This window comes from Polypterus senegalus, chromosome 8, assembly GCF_016835505.1.
Source record: "Polypterus senegalus isolate Bchr_013 chromosome 8, ASM1683550v1, whole genome shotgun sequence".
NCBI classification, from domain to species: Eukaryota; Metazoa; Chordata; class Cladistia; order Polypteriformes; family Polypteridae; genus Polypterus; species Polypterus senegalus.
This window is the reverse complement of record NC_053161.1, coordinates 10,897,446-10,925,191: the sequence shown is the minus strand read 5'-3', so window position 1 is coordinate 10,925,191 and position 27,746 is coordinate 10,897,446. Positions and strand designations below refer to the sequence as shown.

Here is a 27,746-nt window from a genome sequence, read left to right as displayed (position 1 = left end):
AGCGCTGAGCTCAGCTCAGAGCGAAATAAGATGAATGGGAGGGGAGATGATGACGTGACTCCCCCACCCGCCTTTAACTGTCAATCCCCCACAAACACAGTCTCTCGGAATTTGCATAAGCACACCCCTTCACCTACAATTTTAACTTAGTTACAAAGTGATCAAAACTCTCGCTTATATCCTGCGTCCTCTCATTAAACTTGTATCCCGCATTACCTGTGGGCATGTGAAACGCCAGCGGTAGCCTGTCTATGAACTTAATTTAAAGTTTAGGTTTACACCTTGCTTTCTTTCCGAGGTAGCAGCACTCATGAATATGGTAGTATATGTCACTCGCTCCCTTCTTATTGTTTCGCTGCCTTCTCAATTATATAATGCATGTTTTCTTAAGCGCTTTTTGGAGGTCTTCCTGGTTTTCTACGCACTGCGTGGACAGTCAGTTCACGTGATTACGTGGGAGGCGTGATGATGTCACATGAAGCTCCGCCCCCCACGCCTTTCCAGCTCAACTCTATTACAGTTAATGGAGAAAAATACCTTCCAGTTATGACCATTAGGCGTAGAATTTCGAAATGAAACCTGCCCAACTTTTGTAAGTAAGCTGTAAGGAATGAGCCTGCCAAATTTCAGCCTTCTACCTACACGGGAAGTTGGAGAATTAGTGATGAGTGAGTGAGTGAGTGAGTGAGTGAGGGCTTTGCCTTTTATTAGTATAGATAAGAGACCCACATCTGCAAACTGATGATGTATTTATTTTGAGAACCAACCAAAAACTTGCTCAAGTGTGCCAATTCACCTTGATAGATATGGACACACTTTCAGCAAGCTACAGTGCCCCATCACCCAGCTGCAGGTACTCTGCAGGCTTCTATTCTTTCTAAGGCAATGGCTAGAATGCTCTTTGCACTCTAAAAATGTGACCTCCTCTTCTGAGCACAATGCAGTTGCTGATTCTTCACTAAAGCCTTGTGTAAAAAGAAATAAAGAAGTGATGGGAGTAAAGGAAGTAAATGCGAGTCCCAGAGCAGAACAGTGCATAATGCCTGGACCCTAGGGTTTCTATTACTGTAATCCATAACCAAAGCCTCTACATCTGCTGTGAACCAAACTTTATTTTAAATACAGTAGCCAGAACAACTTGTACGGTGCAAGTTGCCTTTGGTATATGAATATGAGTATATATTTCATACACTACCAAATGTTCTGAAATTCTAAGCAACACACACAACCCCTAAAGGATTATTTCTGCACATTTACCATGTTACAAATTCTCATGAAAAAAGAATTGTCTGTTTTCAAGATGACCAACCACACCAGCAAGTGAAAATCCCATCACACCTCTGGCGTCTTGCTTGACATCAAGAGAGTCAGAATCTCCCAGCAGGTTACAAAAAAGGAATACATTGGCACTACTGCTCAATCTTTGATAATGTTCGAGAAGTAAAAGGTATCTTTAGGATGAATTTACACAAGATATTCAAAAGGATTAACAACTGAAGAAATCCAGCCTCAACATTTTAACTTTCTCCATATTTTACACATATGGAAGAATTATTTTCACAAAAAAAATAACTTTGAGTTAAAAAAAATTATATCTTTACAACATGTTTAATTCATTTTTGGAAAGAAATAGGGATGATTCTTATTAAATTTATTCAACAAATTGCGCTAGTTTAGTCAACTCGAGTTGATTCGATTTTGGGTGAATTTCAGCTATACACATTCAAGTAAGTACAAATATTTTAAAGCTGATATCACTAGCCAAATTCAGCTCAGAGGTTCACATAATTTGGCATATACACATAAGAATTTGAAGAACAAAAAAAAAGGACTGAATTTTGAATTTAATCTAGATATCAAGTGTTGAGTTTTTAAAGTCCACAATTTTTTTTATTACTTTTATAATGTCCAAAAATTTCAAACACAGTAGAGGTATTGTATTATAATCTATCCCAGCAGCAATTGTGCAAAGCAGGACCCAAGGATGAGATACCAGTCCACTGCAGGGCCCACACAAAGGTCAATTTAGAATCCCCAATGAACCTAATGCACACGTTCAGCCAGTGTCCTTTACATGCAGATACAAGGAGAAGTTACAAACTCCACATAGAGCAACCAGGGGTTAGATGTGAACGCTGCTATTGCTTGGTACACTATGCACCAGCACAGAGTACTGTGTCACAATGCTTCCCTCATTTTACTTTGTATGTCTGAACTATCCATAATATCCAATGGGCTTTCAGCATTTCTGGTCAGATCGTATCCTCACCTGCATCCTGGTCAATTCAATTTTTTAAGCACTGCAGCTAATTTGGACACAGAGATGGACCCAACCCCCATCTAATGCTTCTGGCATGGAGGACACATCCTCCAGGCATAGGAGTTCCTAAAAGTGTTCCTTCACCTCTCAACAATATCTGAGGTCATCTTTTTCCTCCCTTGCTGAGGACATCCTGAGTGATATTCCACCTACTCTTCCTGTGTCATTGAGAATTGTTTGCCAAAACCTCTTGTTATTGCAAACCCTCGCAAGCAAATTAAAAAGAAAAAAAATTGCACACACATTTTTGATGTTGAGATTATGTAAATCAAGTGTGCTAGTGTGGACTTTAAACCAAGGCCTACAGAATGGCAACATAAGTACACTCTGTGCCACCTATATTTCAGCTGATGTTTGTGTGTTCATGACAGTGACATCATAGGCCACTAATCAAGTTATTATACTATGCCAGAAAATAAGAGGATGGGACTGCTGGACCTTTATTCTATTCAGTGCATTTTGCAGTTTCACTATTCCAAAGAGACTGGTGCTTTGTCATTCCATTTCATTTTAATGCAGCTCAGAGTCAGTAAGGGTTTACATGTGAGATATACATACATGAAAGTGCTCAACCCATGTGAAACCGTGAATTAGAATAAACAGTTCAGGATATGGATGGATAGATGGATGCACAAATCAACTGTGACTGTTGATATACTTCAGTAAATGTCCTTATGCTTAGTTAGAGTTCCTTTACCTCTAGTATCTTGTTAATGGCATTAAAGTCACTTTTTAAGATGTTTCCAAAACCACCACCTCTTCCTAACAGACATAACCTAAAACCACTTTCTGCATATTTAGTTCCCTAGAGAAAAGATTTAATTTTGAAAATTGTGTGCTTTACAAAATGAATTTGCCCAAAACCAGATTTCATTTTTTATTTGTCAAATTATTTTTCCACTAAACAATATTTAGTACTGGCCATATAAGGCGCTTTAAAACAAAGCTAATCCATATCTTTGGTTGCTGGTCACATGAGCAGATATACCACAGGGGAAAGTAAGTAGCAAACCTACCTCATGGGTTTTGAAGAACGTTGATGTCTTCAGAATGTTCTCCAGGTCCAGGAGGCGAGCCAGATATGAGTTCTAGAATGCACATAACAGTGGAATTGACATAACACATATGCATTGGTGGCACATCTTGTGAGCACATTAATTGCTGAACCAAAGTAGACATGGTGGGCCCTTCTAAGATTGTGGCTTTGGTGTGGTGTCACAGGGCCTATGTACTCCAGGGATCTTTAGATTTAAGCTGCATGCAATCGTGCTCTCTACACCTAAAAAGGTGGTCTAAGGAGATGCTCCTGACAAATGATGATTCTCAAAACAGCTCACACAGAAACTAATAGAAGCCCTCAAGGAACATGGACATCATGACTCAACAAGTACTTGACATCAAAATGACCTACTCAACTCGGTCAGGCTCAGCCTGAAGAAGCCAAATGGAGCCTTTGTTTAGGCTCAGTACCTGCAAGTAAAGTGTTTTTTGTGCAAACAAAAAACATTTTCAAATGAGAGGACCACTTGACCTCAGGTTGCAGAGGCTAAAATGTTGATTGATTGTTGACAAATACAAACAGTCCAGAGTATGTAGCATGATTACAGAGTGTTCTTCAAGTCCTTTTTGGAGATATTATCTCTTACTTGTAAAATTAAAAACAAAACCTGGATAACTGGGAATTGGAAGTACTGCCTGTCCAATGAATTGAGAGACCTGAGCCTGAAATGAAAGTGACTTACCAAGATTTGTTGTTTGCTCTTGGTGAACATCACAAATGCATCAATAATTTGCTGTTTCGTCTTGGTTTTCTTAAAATCCTTCATCACCTTGCCACTGTCCGTCTGAAAACAAAGAAAATGGTAGTTCTGACAAAACATTAAGGTAAGACAGCCTGTTCCTCTTTGGTGACAAAAGAGCACATTTAGTGAGGTACATATTTAAATGCTGTGTGACACAACTGGGGAAGGAAAGTCCCCACTTTATCAACTTTCTCATGACAACCAAGGCAGAGCCACACTGGAGGGTTTATAAGGCTACAGGAATGAAAAATCAAAATGGCTGTATTTCCTGTTTTGACTCAAAGGTGGTCACTAGATTAACCCCAAAAAGAACATAAAAAACACAGCATCTTTAAAACTGCTTAATCCAATTTCAGAACATGGGTAGCTGAAGCTGACTCCATTTGCCAGGGGTGCAAGCCAAGAATGTATAGTGAACAGTCCACTACATGGCTCATTCACATACACAACCACATAATGCCAATTGTCACCAATTAACCTTACCTACGCATCACTGAGAATCTGTGTGGGGAAATAGGACTGGCCAGAGGAAGTTTCACAAAAACACAAAGAGAACCTTCAAACTTTACACAGACAACCACACCTGGAATGTGAACTCAGAAGGCTGTATCTGTGAAGCAGCAGTGTTAACCACTGTGCCAAACTGTGCTGTTCTACAAAAGAAACTGAGCAACCAAATATTAAAATGACACAATATTTAACTCACAGATAAAGGCAATTTCACCAAAATAGCATTAACAGCAAGCAATCAACACATATATCTACATGATGTTGATGCCCATCATTACCTTTAACATGAAATTTCCTTAAATCCAATTAACTGGTAGTTTCTGTACTTAACAGATTTTCAGGTACCTAAATATAGTGAAATGTGCATATGTTAAATATGCCATATGTCTCAGATTTGTGGAGATTTATTTTTCTTGTATAGTTTTGTTTATTACCCTAAACTGCTAGCGCCTTTTTCCCTGCGAAAGATGTTCTTACAAGCTTTATTAGTGTATGTATAGCTTTTAACTAACATTTAAATACCCTCTATGTTCTACTGAATTATACTGTATTTGAAAAAAATTGTTCATTATAAGCAGGTATTGCAAGAGCCAAACCTTACAAGCAATACTCTCTCACTTAGTAGAGCTAGGGAGGAGAAGTCAAAAGAGTAGATCGAGATCAGGTAAAAATAATTTTACTGACTGCCAATTTTAAACAAACTTCCTGCAAAAGTTGCACTCGCCTCATACTCAACCATGCAACACAAACTTAAATACATAAAAAACAAAATATGAAGAGATAGAAAATTGCAGCCAGCCTAATACTCCAAGAAGTAACATATAAATTACATTATTGCCTTTTATTAGCAACTGAAAATAGTTTGAAAGCACAATGCACACTTCAGTATTTAAAACAAAGTTAGTTATAACATCTGCCCTTGAAAATGTATTACAGTAATTAGAAATGACAGACTCATCTTATGTGGATACAGAATACTTCTCTGTACTGGACGTAACCCCCTACTTAATTTCATCTCAGACTTCTCAGACCTTGGCAGCTATCAAACAAATTAGTACCCTCATATGAAGTGCTCACTGTTGCCAGATGGATTTTTATATGTGGCAGACACCAATTCTTACCGTGACACCTTCAATCCTGAAGCCCAGAGTAGCTGTAGAACTCATGGTCTCCCTCCACTGCATGTACCGTGGCTTGGTCACAGCATGCTGGGCATGCTCTTGTTCTGTTGGGGCACTAGGATCCACTTTCAGCATCTTTTCATACATGTCAGTCCGAAGGGATGGCTTCTGCTGTGCCTTGGTCAGTTCATCCTCCAGATATGTCCTGAGAATGGTAAAACACACAGTTTTGTGGTAAACTGTTGTAGGCAGGCAAACCAAAGTACCAACCAAGGGAATCTCATGCCTACCTGACTCCCATCTTACAGTCCATTATAACTGGAGCTTCCAATCCACTAAGCAGGTCCTCCATCTTTATATATTTGACTTCACCCCAATTAGTCACTCCATAGTAATTAGGGACAAAGGGCTTAAGGACATCTTCCATGAGCTTTATCAGGCATGCATTCTCCACCTCACTAAACTTTTTCAAGATCTGACCACTCTCACTTGGGCGGAAATTACCTGACAGCGATGAAATAAAAGAAAATTAAATATGCTGGTACACCACTGTCTTACTTTAAATGTACTGTTATGCCATACTTGATGGTTTGTAATAGTTTGTTCTTAGTAATGTTCAATATGACAGGACCATTAAAATTTTTCCATTTATAGGAAAATGATTAAGGAGTGGTGGAGACAAGGTTTTATGACAGAATGAGGGTAGTGTGACATAGCAGGGGTTGTATACAGAAGGTCAAGAGAGCGACCACCAAAGCAAAAGGACTGAACAAAATATGGTCACTAAACATGGCAAAAACTCAATAATGGCAAATTAATCAAGCTGTATTTTCTTAATTGACTATAGGTCCTTGCTCCTTCCCCAACATTGCAAAACAGCATGGTATGATGCCCAGTAAAGTTTTTGGGTATGTAAATGATGAAGGCAGCTCCACCACAATCAGAAGTGGATGCTCATTCTAAATACTGCCAAAAAGTTTCCTCTGTGTGACTATTTCACTAGAAAAACTGACAAGATGGTTGTTTACTCATTATTAACATAAAGAACAAATGGCACATGACTAGATAGTACTGGAAGTAATTTTAAATTTTCAGCTGTCTGACATTTGTTCTTTTAGCAATTTGATGCTGATTGACCTGAGAAATTCATGCTAGTAAGCAGAGATGGGCCCTCTGTCTCCAGGTGAGCTACTGCTGTGAAGGTGACATTCTTTTTGAAAAGAAACACAATTTCTACAGCAGTTCGGAATGGATCAGTGAAATCCTTGTTCTCACAAATCTAAAACTTAATACTGCTAAAGTTAAAAGTGCTTCTTTTAGCCGTCTCTCTTAACTGAGTGCATATGAGGATGAAGACTGTTGCACCACCACTGTCTGGCAGAAAGCAGTGCCCAGGAAAGGGCAATGTATGGAGTCACACTGACTGCCATCAATCAAGTGTTCTACAGTATAAAATATTTCTCCCACTTCATCCCTTCCCCTATTAAGTCTGAAGCAAACAGTAATTTCTTTTACTGTAAAACTGTTCTGTTTGTTGCAATAACAAATAATGCAGAATCTTTGTTTAATAATACACATGTTAACCTGGTTAAGGTATCTAGAAGGCTGCGCTCCAAAAAGGGAAATACTGCAACTTATTCATGTATATATTGACAGCTCTGGTCATCTTCATTTTTATGTTTAATATATGACAGAAATTGTGAAACAATAAAAAAAAGAAATCAAAATATGAAGAACAGCTCTGCAAAAAATGACAAATAGAAGTTACACTGAAACAGCTGGTCTAAACAAATAAATAATTTCTTAAACTTGAGAATGGCAATAACAAACAATAAGAATTAAAAAAAAATGTCCACTGCACTGACACTACTTTCAGAACAAAGCACAACAATGTACTTGAGTGGGTAGTGTCAAAATTAACTTTTACAGAAAAGATAAACTTGTATCTGTGGCTGCATTCGTGTAGTATAGTACACTGGTTTTGCATTAGTGTTCTCTTGAAGACATATGAGTCTATCTCCTGCAATATTTTTCAGTTGGCATTATTTATACTTTACAAACCTTACAAGCCATATTGTGCCGAATATATACAATAGTTACAAGGCTAAGCTGTTCCTCTTGGATTTTGAAAAAATAACCTTGCAGCTGTAATCACAATGTCTTTAAATAAAGCATCAGTGTATAACTCTCAATTATTTTATTTTATTTTTTTTAAATACATGTATCATGAGACTTAGAGCACACAGTACATACATATATAAATATTTATATAATTTATTTAAATTGATTATATTCAAGCTAAAACAGAAAATACTTTGAGATTTCAGTAAAATTATAGAGAAAACTTTTTTAAACAGTATGTCCACTCATCTTTAAAAAAAAAAAAAAAACACCTCTCTGGATGATTGCTACATGAAATTTAAAAACAAAAGGCAAGAAATTATTGTCTGCTCCTTTCAAATTTCATAGTGGAGTTATTTAATAAAACTTAAAATACATATATTTGCTTAAATAACTTGGACAAAATTAGTTGTCAAATTAACCAATGAAAAAAAAGTATACACTAATTTTTTACAATATACTTGTTACTGGTAGCCCTACCAAGTCCAGCAAAATAGTTCCAGGAGAAATTAGTTGTCTCTAGCTAAACAGTATTTACTTTATTTACTACATAAATTGAGACAAACTGTACACCCTCAAATTATAAAGATGGTGCAATGACATTATTCACCACAGAGCAAAGAGCATTCATGTCCCTAGCAATGCACGGCATCACAACAAGCAATACATATTTTGCATGTCATTTTTGTCTTGAGCTTACCCTCATGACCTGCCAACTGGACCCAGGAGTTCTGTCTCTTGAAGGACCAATGCACCATGGTAAAAAAGGTCTTCCATGACTTAGTCTGTAAAGTAAAGCAAAAATAAGCTACACTTACAGGAGCAGCTGGTATTGCCTGCTGAACCCCACCTCTCAGAGAGAGGTTGGGAGCATGCGCACCCACCACACGATGAACCACCTGGAATGCGACCCGAGTGCAGCAGGTGACACCTCAGCACCACACTAGAACAATGTGAGTTTTTTTTTTTTGTTTTTTACGGTGGCTGGAGTGCCAATCCTGCCATCAAACACCAACCTTTCCCTTTAAGTTGGATGATCTTCTTGCAAGGCTGGATGCATATTAACTTCATACCCATAGCAAAGCAATTGCTGGTTAAGGGTCTTGCTCAAGGGCCCAACGGAGTAAAGTACTTCTAGCGTTTACAGGATTTGAACCAGCATCCTTCCGAATGCTGGCGCAGATCCCTAGCCTCTGAGCCCCACTCCACCCTGCCACTGTTCAGTCCTGGCATAACTATTGATATCAAGAGACTAACTAAACAAAAGACTCAAAGTTTTAAAAGCATCACCCAACATCACCTTATATTTCAAACATAGGGAAGGTTTAAAAACCAAAGTGAAAGCAAGAAAAATTAAAATCCAGCAATAACAGTACAGTACATGGATAAATAGATAGAAAGTCAAAAGGGCAAATAAGAGTGTATAATGACAGACAGAAAAAAATGTTTAAAAAAAAAAAATCAAGTCTTTTCTATTTTTTTTTTTTTGTTACTCTTTGCTGGAAGCTCCACATTTGTACATTTGATAACAAGCCACTCCATTGAGTACTGCTTAATCTAAGCCAAACTTTAGGAAACAATGTGCTACATCAGAAATGCACAAACCTGAATATGTAGCACATTTACTATTATCATTATAGTCTTGTAAACAGTTAAAATGTATTTTTATCCCGTTGATACCTAGTAAGGCTCTGACTCCATGTGTCCTTAAACTTCATAACAGGGACTGAAAAAAGGTGGAGCAATAACTTTTATGTTCATGTGACAATTTTAAAATTACTTAGTAGGACATAAGTGCTGCAGATTTTCACTGACTATCTCATAGAATACGGGGCCTCAGGCTACTAGCTAATGTGCCTCTAATTTAAACATCTTCCATTGTCCAAATGGGTATTCTCCCATACTACATTCTATCTGATTGATGAGAGACAAAAAGCTGCATTTTTCTTTGTGTACATCCAATGCAAGGCATATTCCTCCCTAACACTTATTGCTTTGGCAGAAGATATTCAAATTCCTAGAAACCAGTAATCAAAATTAACAGACTGACAAATGAATGCCACTCGTGGTAATAACATTTTAAGCATCTTACACCTTCAGGCAAAGACCCTGAGCTTAAGGCCAATTTCAGCTCTGTAATTTTATACTACCAAAATATACCCACCCCATTTTGACCCATACTTGCTCTTGTGGAGGACAGTTAAATATCATACTCACCTTCCATTACATTCATCACTAGCAATGCCACATAGTAGTTGTATTGTAGAGCATAGTTTATTAAAGTATTTGGATTGCGCAGTCTCAGGACTCGCCATTGTAATCAATGGGAAAGGGATGGGTATATGGTGTGATCCGATTTATACCCCAACAGGGAAAAGGGGATGACTGTTGGAGACGATCCCCCACCCCCATCCAGATGCATCGTCACAGACTGGGTCCCAAACAAAGAAAAAAAAAAAAAAAAAGAGAGCATGATTGGGGCATGGGGAAAAAATGTTTAAGAAACACTGGTGTAGAGTAATGGAAGCCTATATTAAAGACCAAAAGTGCATGGACTCTGAGGATAACAATATTAGTATATGGCGCAACTATAAATATCAAGACACTTCCAATATAATAAAGCACAAGAGAAATCTTTTGTCTATGATGCAACTCATACTCAGGTCTACTGTATGTTACATACTGTATACACTCACAGCCTACTGCAATTTCTGAAGTCACTGTTGACAGATGCGTTTTAACTTCTAAAGAAAAAAGAAAGCTGTATTTTACCCATAGTCACTTTGTAATCTTGAACATGCATAAAATGAGAAAAAAATGGACCAATTTGACAGAGTTTGACAAAGAAATAACAAGAAATCAAAATATGTTGTACATGCCATAAAAAACACAGAATCTTAGAAAATGTAATTGTATAAACTATACAGTAAAAAAATAAAATAAGATTGACAATAAAAAAATAAGCATTCAAAGAGCTATTCTTACCAATTCCTTTGGTTATCCAATGAACAAAAACAAGCAAGCCTAACTACACTTTAATATTGTTTGTCAAAAAATCTTTATGAACATGAAAAAAAAGTATTTAAAGAGAAACCAAAGGGAACATCCATCTCTAATGACTGAATATTTCCACAGCAGAGGCTACCAATCTAAGCCCTACAATACAGCTTACTAAAGAAAGCTTTCAGACTTGCCAAACTGCCAATTTTCAAAACCCTATTTCTACAGAAATCGATATTGGTGGACCATTAAAAAAAAAAATTCTAATGAAGAAGCGTCATTATTTGTATGAAAAGGAACGTCTCCCATTCCAACGCTTTCTAACTTTGAAGATATCAGTGTTGGCTAAGTGCTAAAAATGTTGATTTTGGTTACAATTCCAGCTTTTAGACCTCTATACCACTACCAGAATGGTTGAGAAGCAAATAACAGATAACTCCAACCTAAAGAAATATTGATTATGGTTTCATTTTGTGAAGTTATTTTACTTTTTAAACTCTTAGTTTCCCTTGATGCTCTAAGAACATGCTTATTTTGCTTAATAGTTAATCTAAAAAGACAGAGGATGGGACGCTGGCGTACGCATGCTGCTGCCGCTCCTTCCCTTAATCCTGCACTTTTTTATGCTTGTTTTATTTTCTTTATTATATGAATAGTTCGTGAATGCAGTTGACTCAAATTGTATGGATTTGGATTAATTTTTACAGACTTTATGAACTTTACCTTGACTGGGAACAACTGAATCTGTGGATCACAGTATGACACCTACGAACATTTCTTTGTACCGTGGCGATCTAGGAGCGTGGGATGATCTGTCTCCTTGATTATAGTTGCTATGCTGGTCTGCTCTCGATTCATTATATTGTGCGTTATGACTAAGAACTGATCTGTTGTTGACACCCACCTGGCTTGCAGCTCTGTGGTGATCACCCCTGTAACTCCCAGCATTACTTGTTTGTGGCTGTATATTGGAACCTCCAAACCCTGCTACCTCCTCCTGCTATGCTTTCTGCTGCATTGCTATCGCCACTCATCTGTGCCACCACACCCCACCCGTCTCATCAGCTCCACTGTGCTGTGCTGCTTCTCCACTGCTATCAGATAAATAATGCCATCCTACTAATGGCCCTGGAAATAGAAGTGTCAGTGTGCCAAATTTACAGTATGTGAAAATAAACTCCGGTCATGGCTCTGTGGAAAAAGAAGTCTCATTAATTAATACTGCATTGTTTAATTCAATATCTCTTAAAGGCAAAGCATTAGTGCTGTCAGAATTCATCATTGATATCAAACTTGATATGCTGTGCTTAACAGAGACTTGGCAAAAACCAAATGAATTTACGCCTCTCACGGAGGCAACACCACCTGGTAACACTTTCCTCACAGAGCCTGGTAGCTCAAGACAAGGCAGAGGATCTTGCAGTAATTGTCAGAGAGGAGTTAAACATCAAAAGAATCCCCAATTGACTGTCCATTGTCTTTCAAGTGTCTGACTCTTAAACTAATAACGGAATCAGGTCCTGCCTTATTCATTGTTCTTTATCATCCTCCAAAATACAATGCATCCTTTTTATCTGATCTGACTGAACTATTAACCCACTTAAGTTCCTTTTCCCAGAGAATCATTCTTCTTGGTGATTTCAACATCCATATTGACATCACCACATCTAAACTGAGAAATGAATTCCTATCTTTACTGGACTGTTTTGACTTGACACAACATGTTGATTTTCCCACCCACTCTGGTGGTCATATACTGGACCTGATCTGTACATCTGGATTATCTGTTGCCAACACTTACAGCACTGTTTTGGGACTCTCTGACCATAAAGCAGTACTTTTCACTGTCTCATTACCTCTCCCTCCTCTTACTGGTAAATGACAAATTTCTTACAGAAACTTTCAAAATATCTGTTCCTCTATCCTTTCTGGATCCATTTCTGATCTTTTACTGTCTTCACCTATTCCATCAACACTAGATAGTCTTGTTGAGCAATATAACACAGCCCTTCATTCAGCATTAGATAAAACAGCTCCTTTAAAACATAAGGAGGTTTCCTTTAAGCATTCAGCTCCTTGGTATAATTCAGAATTGAGATCTATGAAAGCAGCTGGCTGACGCAATGAGAAAATGGCACGTAAGTCTGGCCTCACTGTGCACATCCAGGCTTTCTCTGACCACCAAAGAGCTTACAGAGAAGCACTAACTGCTGCCAAGAAAACCCATTATGGCAGAATAATAGAAAGTGGCCACGATAACCCAAGGGTTTTGTTCTCTGTAGTTAATAAACTACTCCAAACCGCATCTGGCCCAACTACCTTTTCTACTGAAGTCTGCGAGAAATTCCTCCACTTTTTTTGTAACAAAATTAAAGATCTAAATAATTCAACTAACATAAATACATTATCTGTTTATATCTCTCCCTGTTTTCCCACTCCATCCAGTTCCTTCTCTAAGTTCTCACCAGTCACATCTGCTTTTGTTAATGACCTGCTTTGTAAGATGAGGCCGACTACTTGTGCACTGGACCCCATCCCCACCACACTACTTAAATCCTGCCTTCATGCCATAATCCCAAGTATTACAACAATAATAAACTCATCCCTTGACATTGGCTTTGTGCCGCTCACTTTTAAAATTGCCTCTGTAACACCAATGTTAAAAAAGTCTGGTCTTGATGCTGACAATCTTAACAATTTTTGGCCTATTTCCTACTTACCTTTTCTGTCAGTTCTTGATCGTGTTGCAGCTTCCCTACTCACCAACTACTTAACTTATAATTTGATGGAACCCTTTTGGTCTGGATTCAGATCACAGCACAGCTGTGAAACTGCTATGCTACGGGTAACCAATGATTTGCTTATGGCAGCAGACTCTGAACAAACCAGCATATTAATTCTTAGACCTCAGTGAAGCATTTGACAGTCAAACATGACATTCTACTGTCCAGAATGGAGAACATGCTGGGTATCTCTGGCACTGTCCTCCATTGGTTCAAGTCCTATCTGACTGATAGGCAAGAGTTTGTTAATCTTGGCAATAGCAGGTCCAGCACAGTGCCAGTTATACAAGGAGTTCCATAGGGCTCTGTCCTCTGCTTTTCTGTATTTATATGCTTCCAATTGGCCATATTATTCGTAGCTTTGCAATGGGTTATCATTTTTATGCAGACGATACTCAACTCTATTTCAATGTTAAAAGTGGAACTTCATCAGAGCTTTCTCAGATCACAACTTGCCTTAGTGAAATTAAAACCTGGATGGAGCAGAACTCTTTAAAATAAATTTGTAACAAAACTGAACTCCTGCAAATTGGGACTAATTGGAATTAAGTGCAATTTAATAAAATGAGCTCCTTCCCAGTCAATCTTGGCGGTGATCTCATCAGACCTGCCTCTACTGCAAAGAATCTTGGTGTCATTTTTGATTCCTCCCTTTCTTATTCTGCCCACATAAAATCACATTAAGAAACATTCTTACTTTCACCTCCGTAATATATCATGTGTTCGCTCCTTCCTCTCCTTTTCTAATGCTAAGAAACTTTTATCACATCCCGCACTGATTATTGTAATTCCCTACTGGCAGGTTCCCCTGATTGATTGATTGATCGATCGATCGATACTTTATTAATCCCAAGGGGAAATTCACATTCTAATCTTATATCACAGCTCCAGCTTATTCAAAACTCGGCTGCAAGAGTCCTTACACGGACCAGCAGCAGCGAGCATATAACACCCATCCTGCTTTGCCTTCACTGGCTCCCTGTGTCCTATAGAATTGAATATAAAATTCAACTAATAACCTACAAAGCCTTAAACGACCTTGTGCCAAACTATATCAGTGACCTTCTCCATCACTATGTGCCTGTCCACCCACTAAGGTCCTCTGATTCTGGCAATCTTGTTGTACCCCACACTAATCTACATTCCATGGGTGACAGGGCCTTCAGCTGTATAGAGCCCAGACTCTGGAATGACCTACCGAAATTAATTAGATCAGCTGACTCCATGAATTATTTTAAAAAACAACTCAAAACTCATTTGTTCAGGAAGGCTTTTAGCTTTATTGCCCTTCTTTCAGTTTACCTCTATGTCAAGATGCTCATGTAACCTCTGTGTGTGTGTGTGTATGTGCTATCAATTATATTGTCTGTTAGGATTTTCTCTGAATTTACTATATTACTCTTCTTTATTTATTTATCTGGTTTAGTACAATGCTATGTACTATATACCCTGCCATTTTTCTTAAACTCTGTGAAGTGCCTTGAACATGGGAAAGACATTATATAAATAAAATGTGTTATTATTATTATTAATCCAGGGCTTTTTTTTATCATCATTATCATCCGTGTCTGAAGTGGAACAGACAGCTGTAGTGTTTTATCAGTTTCTTCAGCTAATGCAGGAAAAAGGGACAAGGATGCTCTTCAAAGTCAGAAGATACCATCTAACATAGCCAAGACTTCTTATGGTAACGGAACACCAAAACCTCACCATGCACTATCTTAAGTCACAGTCACAAGTAACAAAAGCAGCTCCTTAATGCGCTCTACTGTGGTAAAAACGATAAACAAAATTTTAGATTGTTCTCTCATTTCTATGGGTATACCATGCACCACTTTTAGTACATCCTGTACAGTAAGTATGCGGACAGTCCATCAGTCATTATCGTTAGAAGGTAAATAGGGTGTCCTTCAGGTCGCTGTATTCGGGCATATACTGTTTTCACTTTATATGATTCGAAAACATAACATTCATTTTCACCTGTTTGCAGACGATACCCAGGTGTACTTTTCTCAAGACCAAATGACATTTCTCCAAAGGTGTCCTTAATTTATAGTGTCAGTGAGTTAAAAGAGTGGATGGATGAGAACTATTTGTTTCTTAATACAAAAAAAAATGTATTAGTTATAAAGAGAAAATCTTGCAGACAGAAACAATATTTTGTCACTTTTTAACAGCATGCAACTTAAGTGTAGTCTTTCACAACAGCATGTCTTTCAAAACACACATTTTAAAACTATCTAAAATATGTTTTTTAAATTTTAAAAATACTGGAAAATAGAGACTTTTCTAAATATTGAGGAATTAAATTATGTATTTATTTCTAGTAGGATTGACTTCTACCATATGTTACAGTTTGGTCAAATCATTCTTTATACAGCTTTTCCTCCCTTTATTCCCACTTTGACATGGTGGCTTGGGTTCGGTGGCAACTGGGAAACAGTCAACTCAGCGAAAAGACAACTCGGCAAAGAAACAACCTGGTGAAAAGTAGTCGCCAGTCAGCTTCAGTCACACCTTACGCATTACAATTTATTTGAGAAGTTCCAGTCTGGCTTTCGCACTGGTCATAGTACAGGAACGGCACTAACACGGGTTGTAAATGACATTCTGATATCCTCTGATGAAGGAAACTCCACTGTGATTATGTTGTTGGACTTAAGTGCAGCATTTGACACCATTGACCATTCGATTTTACTGCACAGGCTAGAAAACGATGTTGGGCTTACAGGCCCCGTGCTCGCTTGGTTTAGTTCTTATTTATCAAATCGATTCCAGTATGTACAGAAATGTGCAGACAGTACTCCATCATTATACACAGAAGTTCAATATGTTGTCTTTAATTAGTTGTGTTAGTGAATTAAAGGAGTGGATGAATGAGAACTACTTGTCTTTAAATACAGATAAAACAGAGATGTTAATTGTTGGAGGGAATGACGCTGATCACAGCAATATTTTGTCGTCATTTAACTCAGTTGGAATCCCAATTAATTTTATTGAATCAGCCCGCAATCTAGGAGTTATCTTTGATTCTAGCATGTCATTTAAAGCACATATTACAAAGTCATCCAAAACATGTTTTTTCCATCTTAAAAATGTTAGGAAATTAAGGCGCCTTCTAAATAAACAGGATTGTGAGAAATTAATTCATGCATTTATCTCTAGTAGGATTGACTACTGCAATGCGGTGATCGCTGGCTGTTCAAACTGTTTTCTATACAGCCTCCAGTTAATCCAAAATGCGGCTGCAAGAATTATTACAAGAACAAGAAAATATGAACACATAACTCCAGTTCTTAAATCTTTACACTGGCTCCGGTTAAGTTTAGGGCAGATTTCAAAATCCTCATTTTAACATATAAAGCATTAAATGGCCAAGGTCCGCTTACTTGTCTGAACTTATCATGACTTACAAACCTGAGCGCACATTAAGATCTCAAGATGCCGGTCTGCTTAGGATTCCAAGGATTAATAAAATAACAGTGGGAGGTCGAGCTTTTAGTTACAGGGCCCCTAAACTGTGGAATGGTCTTCCTGCTTCCATAAGAGATGCCCCTTCAGCCTCAGCCTTTAAATCCCGGCTGAAGACTCACTACTTCAGTTTAGCATATCCTGACTAGAGCTGCTGATTAACTGTACATACTGCATCTCTGTTGTTAGTCATTAGCACTATAACATAAGTAACATGATAATTATATTTGAATACTAACCCTCACCTATTCTGTTTCTTTTCTCGGTACCCAAATGTGGCAATTGGTGCCACGGCCCACCTGCCAAGTTGTTTGCCTGCCTATGGTAAAGTCATCCCTGACGAAGGATCACAGGAATCATGGGAAAGAGGGGTCCTTTCATCGGAGCAACGTTTCAGCCATGGCATGGCCAAATGGGGAAGCAGCTAGATGGATGAGGTCTCCAGGACTCTAAAAATATCCAAACCTAATTATGTCATATCATCTACTGTTAAACCATACTTCTAAACTTTTTATTATTATGCTGTATTAAGGAATTGTTCTGTTCTGTGTATTGTATTGTATTGACCCCCTACTTTTGACACCCACTGCACGCCCAACCTACCTGGAAAGGGGTCTCTCTTTGAACTGGCTTTCCCGAGGTTTCTTCCATTTTTCCCTACAAGGTTTTTATTGGGAGTTTTTCCTTGTCTTCTCAGAAAGTCAAGGCTGGGGGGCTGTCAAAAGGCAGGGCCTGTTAAAGCCCATTGCGGCACTTCCTGTGTGATTTTGGGCTATACAAAAATAAACTGTATTGTATTGTATTGTATTGTGAAAGACAACTACCAGTTAGGTTCAAAAAGGTTTTTTAATTATATTTTAATGACGATGCGATTTAAAATGTTGAAAATAAATGTATATAATTGACGAATGAACTTTATTCTGTAGATGGAACAAACTCTGTCTTACATTATCTTCTGCAACCAAAACTGCTAATCCTTTATATAAATTGTATTGATTGTAATTGTATGATTACGCTGGGACTCTCATAAAGCAGGTGATTCTGTGGATTTTCTGGCACCCTACATTGTCATTTTGGAGAAAAGAAGAGCTGCTCAGGAAGCATCAAGCGCATCAACCTCTGAGCAAACGAATGCTAAACGTACAGAGAAAGAGTATGAAAACTATGAGTGGCCAAGTCAAGTTGATTCACTGCACGTTATCGTTTACTGGTAGAAGAATAATGAAAATTAACTGGACAGAGAAGATAATAATTGAAGAAATGAAGATGAGGATGTATATAGGAAAAAGTACAGTGGAGGCGATGAGATTCATGGGACGTGCTGTACTTTGAGGGAGTCAAGTGTGAAAACTGAGCAATTGATGACAGAAGGAAGAATAGATGGTCTGCATTGAAAAAATGGGGGGAGGCAAACAGAAAAGCAGAAGAAGTAAGTATGAAGATGTGGACGCCAATCTCTGGACCAAAGAACGTACAAGCGAAGAAGAAGAATACAGCTTTCATTTAATTCAAAATGCTGCTGGAAGGTTCATTACAAAAAGTAGAAAGTAGAAATACATAATTCCAGCTCTTAATTCTTCACACTGGCTTCCAGTTAACCTTACAGAGGATTTCAAATTCTCACATATACAGTAAAACCTTAAATGGCCAAAGGCCCTATATACTAATTTGAATTTATTATAACATACACACACACACATTTTAAAATCTCAATATTCCAGCCTACTAAATATTACTAGAGTTTATTCAAGATTCCAAGAATTAATAAAATAACAGTGGGAGTACAGGATACTTTACTATAGCATACCCTAAGCAGAGCTGCTGACTAGCTGGGCATATTGCATCTCTGATTGACATTTGTACAAAAAATAAGCATTGCAATCATTTTGAATTATTACTAACCTTTATTTTGTTTCTGTTCTTGGTATCATGATCTACTGCCAAGATGTTTTTCTGCCCATAGCTGCTTTAAAATTAGTGGATGGATAAATTAATATTGAATGCCCCAGGCCAGGTGGCTGAGATTTCCAGGATGTGGACTGTGTCTGACTTTGTTGGTTATAACTGACCATGAACCGTTTAGAGGTTTTTGTTTGGTAAACCTGCTGCTGACTGAAGTTTTAGTTTTCCTCTCCTCCATTGTCAACCGACCATAACAATTATTTATTCATTTTATTCATAATAACTTACAAAAATTCTTTACATTTTATTTATACAAAAGAGAGATGGGAAGTCATACTGCATCTTCTGACCTCAATGAGCAAAAGGAAGATAGCTGGGAAATAAAAAAAAATGAACTTTATTTAATGTGTTGGGGTAACCATGAGTATTTGCATCTGGGTTTCTTAAGTACATTACTGGCAGTGAACAGTGTCATCAGCTCTGCTTTCTCTTTGGTCATGTAACCTTTTGTAAACAGAGAATCACATTTATATGAAGGGCTGTGGTTTTACATTTCACATTCATGTGAGACTTTACATATATATTTTTAAGCAACTGTGTATATGCACGTCATGCTTTACAAATATACCATAAAGAAGTAAAAACATTGAGAATGGTGTAACATAAAAAGTGCACAAGTCATAGTATAAGTCATGTTGTTGTGTTTCTTCCTGCAGGGTAGCCAAGTGTTTATTTGGATAGCTTCAAGGTACTTTTAGAATCATTTTCTTAAATAAAGTGCATTGAAACGAAACACTCATTTAAAACTTAATAATTGTTAAAAAGATAAAAAAATATTAGATCAATATCAGTTAGTACTGGTACTGGTGTTAGCAGATACAGTGTCAGTCAGTACTGGTTTTGGTGTTGGCTGATACAGTATCAGTCTTGGAAAAGAAAAAAGTGGTATCTTGCCATCACTAACTAGAAGTGACAGTGTGTGACAAGTTACACCATTGTTTCCAAGTTTCCATACCCATTCCAAATCATGCTCTACATTGCAAATGTAGCATAAGGTGAGGGTGATTTTGGCAGCTTTTCAACATAGAGAACATTGGAATATGAACTGGAGCACCATGTAAAACTAAGCAGAAATACCATAGACAACTTAATTTTTGCATAGCCCTTTCGAAAATTTGTAGCAAATTGACAATTAATTCAATTTAATTCAAGACTGGAATACATCATGCATTACAAAATTCACCTGTCACCCAGATCCAACAGTGGATATCACTAATTCACAACCTTCTTTTTCACTGGAATTTCACATTGATACCTAATAGCTAGCCATGACCTGTAGGCATTCCAGACTAAATTATTGGAGACTTAATAGTAGGAGGGAGGCAAATACGTTTTTTCTGTACTACCATGCCAAAGAAAAAAAAATGTTTCTGAAATTGCAAGATTGGGAAATGAAAGTGAATCATGATGTTAGTAAGACAAAGCCGCATAAACCTGAATAGAAGAAGTACATTATTGTACTTCTTGCATATTTATTTGGAGAAATGTCTGCTCTCCACAGATGATGTTGCCATTCTCAGTAGAGGACACTTGTACACACAAAATGAAGACCCAAAAGGAACCTTTTCCCCATCAGCCAAGAGCATTAGATCAGAAGTATGTGGATCTAGCTCCACAAGAGCTAGCTATAAAGAAAAGTTTTAGTTTATACAGCATGTTAAAAAATGGAGTCAGGTTTTTCCAGCATTGAATGTGGTCATTCAATATGCACCAAGTTAAAAAAAAACACCTGAATGACCAGCTTATATATGGATGGATATCCATAGTTGCTAGAAATCAGAACACAATTGAGTTGATAATAACTAAAGGAAAATCTTGTAGACAAACAACAGAGATGATCAGTCCTTGAACTCAATGGGTCCAGATAAAATTGAAGGTTATCTTTGCCTTCGGAAATTCTGTCAAGCCCTACATCCTCCTATTGAAACATGAAGAGCTGCTGGTGCTGGTGACTTTCTTTAGCTTTAGGGCCCTAACATTTGCACTAAATGTGCCTTATATCCTTACTGTTTAACAGACTTTGAAGTGACCCTTTGTGGAATTAATAGCTGTGCTGTAAAGGGAATGTCTTGTTTGGGGAAGTATATCAGACCTCAGCGTTTCACAAAGAAACCTCTTCTTCTGCCAAAGTTGTTATCTCTGTACTACACTTTATTTGTGTGCAATGTCATGGATTGTGCTTCAAGTCAAGATAAGGGTACAGCAACCATTCTCTGTTCTCCTGTCCATTTCAGCTCATTCTCCATGGGTGGGATGTTCTTACTTTCAGCTTTACTGCCATGACACCCACAAGTGAGACTGAAGCATCTCCCACCAGCTCACTCACCCTGCATTTAACGCGTTGGTGAGCCATGCAAGGCCTTGTGGCCTTGTGTGGGCGTACTGATTGCTGGCACATCACTGATGCGTTAAATGCAAAAGCTGTACATGACTCCACACAACTGGGGTGATGGATGCATATTGGGTCTCTAATCTAAGCCACAAAAGCAAGTCCTACCCGATGCTGATAAACAGGTTAGGGGCTGATAAGTGTGCTCCAAAGCGGCTGTATCACACATCATCTCACCTGCTAATCTCTTTACACAAAGAGCTCAATTTGCCTTTTTAATGACCTTTTTTTTCCTTCTATCAACAACGGTTTGTCACATTTAAAACAAAAGCAGAGGCTCACTTTATAGTCAAATTTCTACCAAATGGAACTCCTTGTATTTAAGGCCACTGCTTTTAGGTTGTTATTGACAGCACATGCTTCAGAATAACCACTTCTGACATACTGGGAATATGAACCTAGTTGTTCGAAAGTCTACATCCACATTAATGGTCTCCCACCATATAGCTTTAGAAGACCACTTGTTATTTAAATTCGCTGGAGTTAAAGCATCTGCTTTTTGAGCTGCTCATCTCACCTCTGACTCAAAATTCTTTTCAAAAAAGAGATTTCAACATCTCTGTCAAATGTCTGAAAAAAGATGATTTACAAAACTGAGGAACTGCAAACAAGCAAATAATTTTGACTAGTGAGGTCCCCTAGAAAGCAAGCAAGAAAGAATGCTAAAAGTTGACAGTGCTCCATTTTGTACAGACATCAAATTCTGAAGGTCAAGCTTTCTTCTTATTTTAGCAATTACAGAACATTCATAAATGATGCAGAAAAGGACAAAAAAAATCGACACCTAAAAAACAAACAATAAAAATAGTACAATAAACAAAATCAAATAGGTTAAAAAAAAAGGTATAACTGGTAGGACAACCCTACAGTACCCTAAAGCATAAACCCAACATTTAAGTTCTCGCTTGCAGCAAACAAGGAATCTGCTTAAGCCTGAACAGTTAATCTGTGTATGAAATCTGGCGAAGGAAAAATAAAAAGTTTAAAATCTAGATAGAAGTCATAATATTTTACCCCTTTGCAAATACAATACAAGCTGGGAATTCTATCTAAAAAATCCAAAAAAATAACTTTAATTCCTTAGGGGAATACATTTTATGCTTTATGTGTTCTCAGGATAATGAGTACCAGCAGCAAGACTCTTTGACAAAGATCTTTGCATCATGGACAGGCAGTACAAATTTCTGCAAAAGGTTCACAGTTATAATCACGAACCAAATCATACTTACTGTATGTATACTACATTACAATTGTGCCAAAAAACTTGCTATACTAATAATGCATGCCTAAATTGGGACAATGGTAGCATTATACAGTATCTTTCATATACTGTACATTGCAGAACCAAACAGAAGTCTGCATAGCCTAATTCTGGAACTGCTTGTGGATAACCAGCAAAACCAAGCATACAGTACAGTATACAACAGTTTTACCCATTACTGTTAGTAATGCCTTGCCCCTTTCAAAAGACTTAGCTGCAAAATACCAGCACTGTATTATTTTTGTTTGGATTAATAAAATCCAAAGGGTGTGTGCATTTATTGTGAAAATGCATATCTGGCTCTTTCGATTTGATAGTGCAGCTTTACATGATGTAGGGTAACTTCAGCTTTACATGATGTAGGGTAACTTCAAAGTGCTATAGTACTTCTTTCCTGGCTGCCACATCAGCACGTCCCATTCAAAACAGGCTGACAGCATATTCAAATTTCAGAAAGGGTACACAGGGCAGAGATGAAGGATTCCTTTCAAATCTATGCAAACAAGGATGACAGGCTTTTGCAAAGTGATAAGAAGAGGGAGACACATCTAAAATGCACATGTGAGATGAAAGAAAACACCCCAACATTTCCGGAGGCACAGTAGTGATGCCATAAAAGTAGGTGTCAGCTTTCAAGATAATCAAGAGAGCAGAAGTAGTAACTAGCATTCAATGAGCCTGAAAAGAATACAGAAAGCCACTGCACAAAATTATACTTTTTTGTCCTGTTGTTACATTTTTTAACTTGGCACTTGCTTTGTTTCTTTTTCTATTTTAACCAATTAATTTAAATATTAATTTTATCTAGTTCAGTCCATGATGAGTACCACCCAAACTTTTTGAAGAGACACATACACAAACACATACTCATAACTCCACCATAGGACACAATGACTACAGTCAGTAATCTGCTCATCAAAGTGAAGCTGTGGGCAACCTCAGTAGGTTCATGTTACTGCCAAAGCAAATAAAAATGTGAAACACACATACACACAGATATCTATTTGGTATTAGACTGTCCATTTTGTAATGCAATTTTTATAATGCTCCTCATTTTGTGTATTTCAGTGCCTTGCAAGAAATACATGCTATTAATGGCTCTATTTAAAATAAAGATTGAATTTGGCGCTACCCTGTAACAAAACATCTAATGGCTTATGCTCATATCAAAGAAGCTTAGAAAAGAAAAAAAAAAAATCAGATACCATCAATGCCATGCCACTAGACTGGAAACTATATACTGGCCCAGTATAAAGAGTATAAGCATTTTGTTCTGTGATAGCCCGTAACAATGATTTGTGCAGCCAGAAAAAGTTCTAATCACAAAGAATGTATTTAGAAAATTGATGAATCTATATAATCAAAAAATGAAACTGTTTTGTTTATGTAAAAAAAAGTGTGTCTTAAGGAGCAAGGTTTTCCGATATACAAATGCAGTTTCTTAGAATATACAATAGTTTTTTTTTTAGTTTTTCTTCCTGTATCTCCATAATGCTCAGGTTAGATTAACTGTCAAGTTAAAACCTAGCTCAGTGTGAGTGAGTGTAGGTGTGTTAGGGAGATACACTGGCACACATCCATGGCTGGTTCCCATCTTGTATAATGTGCAGCTTGCATATGCATTGGCCCCTTGGAAACTCTTAACTGGATAAGAGTGTTAGAACATTCATGGATGGACTATCATTCAGTTTTAACTTTGGCCACACTTCTAACATGCATCATGCTTGTAAGCAATCAGTGAAAATGGCAAGGAATCAGAGAGAGAGAGAACTAAAGCAAGCAGGGAGCTCTTGTTTATCTATGTGTACAGAGAGTCCTTCAGACTTTCAGTAGATAAGTAAAAAAGGGTTGCTTATATATCTTTGAAGGATATCCCCCATCCCCCCCTGCTGATTCACCCTGCAAAGAAGCTTGCTAAAACTTTTTTTTCCCCTTTATCTCTCTCTCTCACTTCCTTCCGTCATCCCTACTCTGTCGTGCACGCATGTATACTCTGTCGCTGTCTGCCACTCTGAGCCAAAGCGGAAAGGGGCTTCCCTACTGAGGTTGCCACAGCTTCACTTCCTCCACTTGTTGGCATGGGGGCAGGGCTGGCCAACTTCCTCACACAAATATCTTATGAAGTCATGCTCGACGGGGATACCCTGCAGGAACATTTCCAGCAGCCCTGTGTTTTTAAGTGAAGCTGTCTTGCAGGAAAAGCCAGCTGGGCAGGGTAACTTGAAAAAACAAACATCTCAGGCACCAGTAATCCCCCAAAGCATTTTACCTCTCCCATTTCAGAAAAAGGAGGGTGGCTTATGGGGGTCATTCCTGCCTGCCCATTTATCAGGAGCCATGAAAACGAAGTGAAGATATTTCTCACAACAGAAATGTCTGAAGGTTTGAGCTGTAGATTAGCTTAATATCCACCTAATAACTAGAGTACTAAGAAGTACCCTCAAATGAAACACTATCCTTAAAGAGAATTAAAACTCTGCATGACTTCAAAATCCCTATACAGGGGAAGGAGAAAACCTCTGGCAACCCGATTTTCCTTGAATCAGAGCAAGACTTATGATCCTCTGGTTATATACAGGAAAGGCACAGCATTGTAAAAATTTCCTAAAAAAGAAAAACAAAGCATGTCCATTAGGAATTAAACTACCATCTAAAGCTGTTATTTCACAGACGAACAACCCAACCCTCCCCCCACAGGAGGCCTGAGGATAACCTCTTTCAGTTAATTCTCTCATTTCCTGTTAAAGGCGGGTTCCACTAATAAGCGCTACCATAACACTATAATGCATGATTATTTTTCTGAGTAAGTCCACTGCCTGAAGATTTGTAATTGGAGGTTTGCAATACCTTGTTGCTTTTGTGAAATACCGAGTATACTGGGGAGAAGATTAATTTTAAAAGAACGTCACACTATAGCACCTGTAACTACAGCTTGGCTGCAGCACTGCCCACGTAGAATTGGTATATTATTGGTTTCTGCTAGATTATGAAAAATGTGTTCTGGATTTTTCAAGTAAGGAAGGCAGATTTTTGAGCTAAAGAAGACAGACTTTTCAAAGTAAGTTAACTATACTCACTGCTGCATGTTGATTAGCACATGCAACAAATAATTTCAATGTACTCTGTACATGTGACAATGCTAATGCTATAAACAGCACAGAAGTATTAAACAAAGGAATTGACATTTAAATTCCTGATTACTTAAGCACAGAGGGCTGGAAATCAATTAGATAATGTCCCTTTAAAAGTATTTGTAAATATAAAACCAACCTGACTAACAGCACTGTCTAAACCAAGCCTCTATTTAAAGGTTAATGCTGAAAGGAACCTGTACTGTTAAGTGCCCTAAACAAGGAATTCACTAAAATAATTCAAAATATAACTCTCTCACTAAGATCTAGTGAAAGATAATGCACTTTTAAGCTCAATATTAAAATGTACTGTCATGTGTATAAAGTAAAGAAACTACATATGAACAATAAATGCACAAAACATCCATCCATTATCCAACCCGCTATTTCCTAACTACAGGGTCAAGGGGGTCTGCTGGAGCCAATCCTAGCCAACGAAGGGCGCAAGGCAGAAAACAAACCCTGGGCAGGGAGCCAACCCACCGCAGAACACACAAAACAAACCAAGCAAATACAGATAAACTGTAAACAGAGAGGTTAGATGTGTTTACTGTTTTTTGTTGGAAACATTAGATTTTTTCCAAAAGTATCTAAAATAGAGACAAACCTAAGTAAACTTGATTTCTGATAAAGTTATGATTGTGTTCAATCATTTCAGGTATTTGTTTCTTACATATTCATAAACAATGTATATTAAATGAATATAGGTGCAAGAAGACATGGACCTTCATGGTGTTAAGCCTCACCCACATCAAACTATGTCATCTAAAATGTCAAAAAGGGTTGTGTTAGAGCTCCATGGAAAAAAAAAATACTAATTATTTATATTTTAGAGTCAGCATTGCTCACTCACAGCTCCAGGGTACAAAGGTTTGAATCCTGGAGCCAGTCACCATCTGTGTGGAGTATGCATATTCTCCCCATGGCCTCTCTTCTCTTCAGTTTTTCTTCCCACATCCCAAAGAAGGGCAATTTATGTTAGCTGGCAAGTCTAAATTGACTAATGTTGTCATATGCCTGAATTTAACCTTGTGACAGACCTATACCCTATCCAAGGCTGGTCCCTGCCTTACACCTACTACTGTTGGGATAGGCTCCAGCCCACATGACCCTGAGTTAGGTGAAGGAGGTGAGGGAAACAGACGACTGGATGTTTGTTTTTGAAATGCATACATGTATTATTACTTTACATATTTGTTGCTGAATAAGTTGCATTAAAAATCTGTTAAGGATATTTTGTATTTACTATGTGATTTTATGAACCACCTGTTTACATTGAAATAAACTTGATATCTGTTCATAACTCAAAAAAAATGTATTACTGAAATTTTCAGATTTCTGTGAATTATGGGAATTTCTCAAGTTTAAAAAAATATTTCAAATTTGCTGTGACTTAATTACTTGCTTTAAGGTGCCCTTGTCAGGAATACTCCTGAAATCATCCTACAAAGCTCCATATTCTTCAGCTTTATCTTTGCAGTTGAGATTGTGACCACTGTCTCAAAACAATGCATTTTCAACATTAGATGTTTATGAAACGTAAATATCACTATGTAATTGGACTATTGAGTACACATTAATCATTAACTTGATTTTTGCCTCTGTAATATGTTAATGTTTATAGACCATGATCAACATCAGAACATTCTAATTACAATATAAGCACTCTACTGAGCTATTTAATTTTTTAAGCTTTGTCAGTCCTAAAGTACAAAATGAAACCTAACCAAATGTCTACTCCAAAATAAAATTTTGCTCTCAAGAAAAGAACAAAATATAACTACTGTGCATTCAAAATTAACGTTATGTGTTCTATTCTACTTGTGCCTAAATTAACAGCAACATGATTATTTTATTTTATACTTAAAACTACAA

The 27,746-nt window shown here is 37.5% G+C and overlaps 1 protein-coding gene across 1 annotated transcript in view; it reads right to left on the bottom strand.

The window, feature by feature from the left end:
- LOC120533774 (inositol-trisphosphate 3-kinase B-like) overlaps positions 1 to 27,746 on the bottom strand; it is a 40,445-nt gene that overhangs the window by 5,362 nt on the left and 7,337 nt on the right. Inside the window, exons 3-7 of the mRNA XM_039760724.1 lie at positions 8,575 to 8,659; positions 6,044 to 6,257; positions 5,754 to 5,958; positions 4,063 to 4,164; positions 3,337 to 3,408 (exon numbers count right to left, since the gene is read on the bottom strand). Coding sequence (XP_039616658.1) covers positions 3,337 to 3,408; positions 4,063 to 4,164; positions 5,754 to 5,958; positions 6,044 to 6,257; positions 8,575 to 8,659 — 678 coding nt within the window. The remainder of the gene's footprint in view (positions 1 to 3,336; positions 3,409 to 4,062; positions 4,165 to 5,753; positions 5,959 to 6,043; positions 6,258 to 8,574; positions 8,660 to 27,746) is intronic.